This window comes from Pleurodeles waltl, chromosome 7 (genome assembly GCF_031143425.1).
Source record: "Pleurodeles waltl isolate 20211129_DDA chromosome 7, aPleWal1.hap1.20221129, whole genome shotgun sequence".
NCBI classification, from domain to species: Eukaryota; Metazoa; Chordata; class Amphibia; order Caudata; family Salamandridae; genus Pleurodeles; species Pleurodeles waltl.
The window spans coordinates 1,460,832,390-1,460,840,252 of record NC_090446.1 but is presented as its reverse complement, the minus strand read 5'-3'; the positions used below and the strand labels follow the sequence as shown (position 1 = coordinate 1,460,840,252).

General features: G+C 50.6%; 1 protein-coding gene across 1 annotated transcript; it reads left to right on the top strand.

The window, feature by feature from the left end:
• Positions 1–2,892: 2,892 nt before the first annotated feature.
• On the top strand, positions 2,893–7,105 carry LOC138246491 (alpha-crystallin B chain-like). The gene is made up of 3 exons (XM_069201136.1): positions 2,893–3,210; positions 5,711–5,833; positions 6,561–7,105. Exons 1-3 carry the CDS (start codon positions 3,016–3,018, stop codon positions 6,756–6,758), a joined length of 516 nt encoding a protein of 171 aa, XP_069057237.1. The 5' UTR covers positions 2,893–3,015; the 3' UTR covers positions 6,759–7,105.
• The last annotated feature ends 758 nt before the right edge of the window (positions 7,106–7,863 follow it).

Below are 7,863 nucleotides of genomic sequence, written 5' to 3'. Positions count from 1 at the left end.
AACGTGTGCTTCAACTTCTGGCCACTGGAACCACAACTGGACTTCACAGGAACCCACAAGCTGCAGCTCCAGCGACAACTTCACTCTACAACATTGTTTCTCCTGCTCCTTCCAGCAACTGTAACATTTCCCCAGCTGTGCATTCTCTGAGGGCGGCAAGTTTTCAGTCTGCACCAAGAAGCAAGAAGGAATTTCCCTTGGAGTCACTCCCCTGCAATACTTTTCATAGGAGAGTACCAGCACTTCCCTGCAACAAACGGGAACTCTTGGATAGTGAGTACCTGAACGTCTGGCAATGATAAAATACTTTTAACGACGGAGTACCTCCACTCCTCTGGAGAAAACAGCTACCCTTGGATAGTGAGTACCTGCATGTCTTGGCAACAGTGCAATATTTTTAAAAGGAGATTACCAGCCCTTCTCTACAGCAAGCAAGTACTCTCGAATAGTGAGTATCAGCACGTCTTTGCAATGGTGCAATACTTTTAATGGCAGAGTACCACCACTTTTCTGTGGCAAACAGGTACCCTCGGATAGTGAGTACCTGCACGTCTCGGCAACGGTGCAGTACTTCTAACGGGAGAGTACTTGCACTTCTCTGCAGGAAATAGGTACTCTTGGGCACTGAGCACCTGCACACCTGGCAATGATGCAATACTTTTCATAGGAGAGTACCAGCATTTCTCTGCAGCAAGCAGGTACCCTCGAATAGTGAGTATCGCACGTCTTTGCAATGGTGCAATACTTTTAACTGGAGAGTACCAGCACTTCCCTGCAGGAAATAGGTACTCTTGGATACCGAGTACTTGCACAGATGCAATACTTTTCATAGGAGAGTACCAGCACTTCCTTGCAACAAACAGGTACTCTTGGATGGTGAGTACCTGCACGTCTAGAATTATTTTTCAAGCTCTGTATATATTACATTCATCACCCTCTAACCACACACCACCGATGGTGTGCCCACAAACCGAGGAAATCAGAGTGCTTCTATGCCTTGTCGGGAGCATGAAGCGCTTTGCAGATGCTGCAATAATAAATGGTCACACGATTTGAACAACCTTTGGTGTGTAGTCTGACACAAGGATGTGTCTTGCAGTGTGTGCAATCAGTGGGTTATAACAAAGGGTTTGGGGATGATGAAGCAGAAAAAGAGAGACTAACAAACATTAATATATCATGTAACAAAATCGTATAAGAAAATGTGATTTTAGCAAAGAAAATATATTGTGTGTAGAAAATGTGCCCACAAAGTAGTTCGCCATTAGTATAAACGAGCTTGATTAATCACGAATAATTCGACAATGTAGTAATTCATCATAATTGCAGATGTATTTTATGATTTTCTCGTTAAACTGTTATATGCTTAGCTTAAATTTAGCAGAGGCTTTGGCCTAGTCACCAGATCTAAATTTTAGCTGTGTGGTTTTCACTTGTATTAACAAAGATGTGTTTTATGCCTTTAAAGCTGTATTTTTCCAGTAGAATGACTAATACACTTATCTTAAAGTTGCGTGCTAGGCAACTTTCATCCCCTTTGAAGCAAGGTCAGTTTCTGCAGGGGCAGACAATAAGGACACTGATACAGAATTAATTGGCAACTTTGTTGCTACTTGTGTTCCAAAACTCCAAGGACACCTTATGCATAAATGAGTACTGAGAGAAAGACACTATTCGTTGGTCAAAGAGAAACCACCCTATGAACCCTCCAATGGAGGACCCTGAAGAATTTGGAACGTTTTCTTTCTTAAACCCACCGGACAAAGAGAAGTCAGCCATTTTCCTTGATGCCATTTTGAAGCCAGATTCAAGACGCCATTTTAAATGACACTTTGATGCTTTTTTCTCTATCCGAGAGAGAGAGACTTTAAAGAATTCTCACCCTAGAGACTTTAACTTTACCCCGTCTTGCCCATACAATAACTTTTGCCGCCCCATTTTCCTTGCTGCTGCAAGGAAACTTGCCTTAAACTTTGCCCCTTTGAAATCTGCCCCATGCTGATCGAACCGGTACCTGAAGGATGAAGACTTACCTTGAGTGCTGATTGTATTTGGTAATTATGAAAGGATAAATGTATTATTCATTGTATTTTCCTTCTTAGGTACCAACTGCTTATTTTGACAGAGCCCAAGCTAGAAGTTTTCTGAATTTATTTTGATTAAATTCTTTTGCATGAAGCCCCACATGCCAATGCTAATCGTTCACTGGATGCACCATGCTGAATTGAAATCTTGTGATGCTGACCAATGTATGCAATTAGTCAAATTCAGTTATTCTTATTAGTGATTTGCATTGCTATAACCGAGTGCATTATAATCCAGATTTTGCCTAGAGTGCGTTTCTTCCGTCGCTATGGACAGCTAGTAATGTTCGTATACGTATACTATTTGATTTTGAGACTTACTTATATTGTGCTAGCTTTGTTAATATAGGGAAATAAACTCATTAACCTTTAATAAACAGGTGTGGTTATTCATGACTGAAAGGTCATGGTGTGTCTAATTACTGATTTTCTGTTTAACAAATTTGTTGGTTGATTACTAATCGAGTATTGGTTATTGATTATAAATGATTATTGATTATTGATTTGAAGGATCTGACAAGTCTTTGAATGAGGAGAACCCAACCTGGTCAAAAGGTTCACCGATCGGTGTCCAAACATAAGTAATTTATAAGGACTGGACGCGCTATCAGGGGTTTCTGGCTTTCATCTTTCCTTTTTCTCGCTTTTTCTCGCTGCTTCTCTCTCTTTCCCCAGCTCTCCGGGTGTCCCTCCTGTCCCCGCACGCCCTCCTCTCCCTGGTGACAGATTAGCCCCGGGCTCTCCGCGTCTGGAATGATCTACCCTCAGCTGGCACTCAGTCAGTGAGTGCTCTTCTGTAAACTTCTGGCTGCTTCCGCGCGGGTATATAAAGGAGGCGGCGGCGCCTGGCGGCACAAGGACTGTAGGAAGCGCTACAGAAGCTCTCTCTTCGAGACCCTCGGACAAGCGGCGACCCCTCGCACCCCGCGTCATGGACATCACCATCAGCCACCCCTGGATGAGGCGCCCCTGGTTCCCGGGCCCCCTCTTCCCCAGCCGCCTCTTCGACCAGCGCTTCGGCGAGGGGATCTTTGACTCCGACCTGGTCCCCGGCTTCTCCGGAAGCATCTTCCCCTATGGCCGGACCCCCAGCATGCACTTCCCGGTGGAGACCGGCCTCTCCGAGGTACGTGACCGGTGTATAGAAGAGCGAACTGCCGCAGGGCCGGACGTATACACGAGTGCCACCGCTGCAAGGGCATTGACCCACCGAGCTAGCTTCGAAGAGTTTATTACCCGCTTCTGTCTGCAAGAGAGTATTAATCACCTGGCATCGGCGGGTTATGCACCGTGAACTGCTGTGGCTGTAATTATTACGCATTTGCGTCTTATTCCCAGCACAGTGCACTAGGTCGAGAGCTGTGCAGAAAGCGCGTTAACCCACTGGGGTGTTGGATAACTCATGAGCTGTGTGTAGTTGGCAGTGCTACCTGTGTGTACGGGATGCTGTAGTGCGACTTTCAATGGCATCATGTCTAGGCGCTATAAGGCTACACTCATTCAACTATGCCACATTTAAATGTTAGGATAGGTGTGCTGCACCTTTTTTCTAATGGGGGGGGTGGTGGTCTAGTTTAGTTCACCGTGTACGGCGCCGAGAAGACCAACAGGATGTGAACATGCGCCCTTAATCAGTTACATGAAGGAGATGCGTTAACCCGCTGAGCTACCTCACTGACACTGGAAGGTGGGAGCTGCCTGTTAAACTCGACTGCCTCAACTCTGCGAGATTGTCCTCGGTTCTGGGTGTTGTGTTGCATTACTCTTTCCAGAGAGATTTATTTTAGGAGGCTTTATTAAGAAATGGTTGAAGTCATTCGGTTACATGTGCACTTTAGGGTGGGAGCCTGAGTGCCCGCGGCTCGCAGAATGGCTGTGGTCATGTGGCCAGGTGGGTCAGGGCATTAGGGTGCCCACTACCCCAGCCCGTGGTCACAGATTCCAGCCGCAGCGGTGCGCAACATTTCATCCTTCCGAGGTGGATAAAAGCGCGGCATTGGCTGCACACCCACAGTCTGCTACCAAAGCCGAAGATCCGCTTCAGTAAGTGCAGTGACGCCCTGCTGTGGCCTCTCGATGCACAAATATAGATAAAAGTGTCCAAAGAGGGTGAAGCGCGCGCCGGGCTGGTCGCCCAGGACCGAGGGTTTGTTGTTGACAAACAGCTCGAGCTTTCTGGAAGGGGCGGAGAGAGGAGAGCGCCGGGGGGGGGGGGGGGGGGGGGGGGGGGGGGGGGGGGGGGGGGTGGTGGTGGTGGGAGGCGGCGCGACAGGTGGGGGGCAGCACACACCCCGGAGAACATTCTAGAAGCGGGCTGGGGAGCAGTGTTGCCAAACTGGGCTGGATCACTCGCATTTGGGCTACAGTTCTTTCCAGTTATGCGGCAAAACATTGCTTTGTGCGGCGTGCCGATTTCCCGCCCTGCGAGGACGAGGGAGAAGGTGTACAGTGGGCAAGGTCTTCCCGCCTCTGTGAGACGGCCTGGCCCCAAATCTCCATGTACTGCCTGCTCGACTCTGCCTCTCCTTCCTTGAAGTAGCAAGATCGGGCTACTCCTTGGTTGGCTTTGGGGACAGAAACAAAAAAAGTTGGATCTGGAGAAAACAAATACTGCGGGGGGACGGGGAGGGGTTGGACACACACAATAATGAATAGCGTTAGTTTGGGGTCATCTGCTCTGTGATTCTGCACTCAGCGAGTACTTCTACCGGTGCCGTGTATGCTCGCAGTGGGGGGTGTCCCCCCTGTGTTCACTTTCACACATGGGTGGGTGCGTTACGGTAGATCCCCTGTAGGCTGCGGGTGTCTCCCCAGCCTGAAACTCTGCGTGTGCCTGTGGTCACTGGCTGATGGGTCCACTATCCCCGAGTGTGATTTCTGGGGTCTCTATGTGCCTATCAATCTTGGTAGCTGGGGAGTCGGGGTGAGTGCTCTTCTGTTTTCCTGCCGGGGGTGTGTCAGGGCCTCAATTCCATACTGCATTGGTGGTTCTTGTGTTTAATACATCTGCTGCACGCCTGAGGGCGGGGCACACATCCCCGGGGATGTCCTTACAGTCTCTGGGCGTGGGCCAGGTTTACGGGCGTGGGGAAGTTGGGGGGGAGTATTTTCAGCTCACGCGTGTTCTTTATTTTCTTGCTGGGTGTTATCAGCTCATGCATGCTCTTTCCTACTGGGTGTTCTTAGCTCACGCATGTTCTTTCCTGCTGGGTGTTGACAGCTCACGCATGTTCTTTCCTGCTGGGTGTTCTCAGCTCACGCATGTTCATTCATGCTGGGTGTTCTCATTTCACGCTAGTTCATTCCCACATAATATTCTCAGCTCACGCATGCTCTTTCCTACTGGGTGTTCTTAGCTCACGAATGTTCTTTCCTGCTGGGTGTTGTCAGCTCACGCATGTTCTTTCCTGCTGGGTGTTCTCAGCTCACGCATGTTCTTTCCCTTTCTTGCTGGGTGTTGTCAGCTCACGCATGTTCTTTCCCACGGGGTGTTCTTAGCTCACGCATGTTCTTTCCCACGGGGTGTTCTCAGCTCACGCATGTTCTGTCCCCGTGGCTCACGCGCGCACGCGCCCTCATTTCCTGCAGATGTGCTCAGGTCACACATGTTGCTCTTCTCCCCGCAGGTGAAGCTGGACAAGGACAAGTTCTCCGTGCACCTGGACGTGAAACACTTCTCGCCCGAGGAGATGAGCGTGAAGGTGGTCGGAGACCACATAGAGGTGCACGCCAAGCACGAGGAGCGAGCGGTGAGTCCTACGGGGGGTCATAGGGGGCGCTTGGCATCACCAGCATCAGTACCCGTAGCGCAGGGGCGGGGCTCCCTGGGAACCCTTCATGCCACCCAGCTGCCGCCTGGCCTAGATAGAGGGGGTGCCCATGTGATGCACAGAGGGGGCATCTCTTCACTTAAGGGGGTGCCCATGTGATACAAAGAGGGGGCATCTCTTCACTTAAGGGGGTGCCCATGTGATACAAAGAGGGGGCATCTCTTCACTTAAGGGGGCAGACTCTTCACCAAGGGCGCCTTCGCTTGCATTTCCTCCGTCTCTGACACCTATTGTTTATTTTTGTCTCACAACCCCCCCCCCCCCCCATCTCTCTCCCACACTCACCATAGATTTCTAGGGCAAATACAAAGTTGGCCTTTACTGGGCATTAAAGGGAAGCCTGAGCTGTGGGAGTGAAAAGCAGTAATTGTATCCCGAGTTCGAGCCAGGGCATTGCTTCCACCCTCCTGCCCAAGTCCCCAGTTTTGCCACCGCTGTTGCCCTAGAGGTGGGTGAGGAAGGGGGCTCTTGTGCGCCGGGGTACAACGGTGGCAGCTTCTGGGCTTCCCTCACCTGGGGGAAGCAGGGTGGGCCTAAGTGTAGATGCAACAAGACTTCTGAGTGGGTTTATGCGCATGTGGCTGGCTGTGGGGAGTTCATGGCATGAGAGTGATGCTGGTCTCTTTTCCCTCCACCCTCCCTGCAGGACGAGCACGGCTACATCTCGCGGGAGTTCCACCGCCGGTACACCATCCCCAAGGTGGTGAACCCCGCAGCCATCACCAGCGCGCTCTCTCCCGACGGCATCCTCTCCATCGAGGCGCCCACGGCCGAGGCCAAGCAGCCGGGAGAGCGGACCATTCCCATCGGGTGCCAGGACAAGCCCGCGGTGGCCGGGAAGTGAGCGAGGCCTGCGCCCCCTTCGGCAAATGCTAAGCTGACCTTTGACCTCGGGTGCCTTGCTGACACCCACCAGGGAGGCGGACTGTGCACAAAGGACAAATCCTGATAGACTATTGCTGGAGAGGCTGACCAGGCCTGGCAAATTGTGTGACTGACCCTGGAGGCAGCAGCCCACGGGGGACACCCCTCCCCCCCCCAAGCGCCCCACAGGTCAGCCTGCCACCAAGTACAGCGCCTACACCAACACCCACACCTGTTTTGTGCTTTCCACTCAGTTTTGAGAGTTTTATTTTCGCTGCTTTGTAACACAACGGTGCTATGTGCAATAAAGTGGGTTCTCGTGTGAAATACGGGTCTGTTCTGGCTTTCTTCCGCTGCTTGATGGACGTCGGGGGGGGGGGGGGGGGTCCAGTATAGCTCTTCTCAGGCAACAAGGTTGGAGCAAGGGTGATGGGTTTAGGGCATTATGTTTATGGAAACGGTGATAGCAGAACATGTTTTCCCCACTGGATCTGCACAGGCCGGGCTGCAGGACTGAGTTCAGGCCGCCCTTTTAAAGTCCAGGATTCTCTCTCAGGCTACCCTGTTAGGACATGAAACCGATAACAAAGGCTCCTGCAATTCCACAGTAGCCCACTCCGTGGCGCGCGAGGTAAATGCATTTAACCTGGACTGCAGCAAGGTGTAACGTGCTGTACTACAGCAAACACAACACACAACTGATGGAGCTTCACCAGCCGAAGCAGATTTTCTAGACAAGTTGGATTAAAATACGATTTTTATTGTCAAAGTTTGAGTTGCTTTCGTGTAGAACGTGATTTTCTTCCTGTACATGCGTTCATCATTAATGCTCATGTTTATGGCATGCTAGCTGAGCAGAAGGCTATTACTCTGGAGACATGTTCCTCGTAGTGATTATTCACACTTATAATTTTATATAACATGGAATAATCACCTTGTGGTGATAGAATAACGAAGCAAGCGCTTTGCCATCTCACCATGAGAGGGTTCCAAGCAGAGGGGGCTCCTTCAAGCATGCTCATCCTTTGTAAGGAGCACAGGTAGCGAGAACCTTCCATGTTAGCATCACATCCCAGGCTGCAGAG

Bases quoted from the DNA above. Each gene is read 5' to 3' on its own strand.
- LOC138246491 (XM_069201136.1), top strand. From the start codon at position 3,016: ATGGACATCACCATCAGCCACCCCTGGATGAGGCGCCCCTGGTTCCCG. The intron at 3,211-5,710 runs GTACGTGACCGG...TTCTCCCCGCAG, and splicing joins TGGAGACCGGCCTCTCCGAG to GTGAAGCTGGACAAGGACAA. The intron at 5,834-6,560 runs GTGAGTCCTACG...CCCTCCCTGCAG, and splicing joins CCAAGCACGAGGAGCGAGCG to GACGAGCACGGCTACATCTC.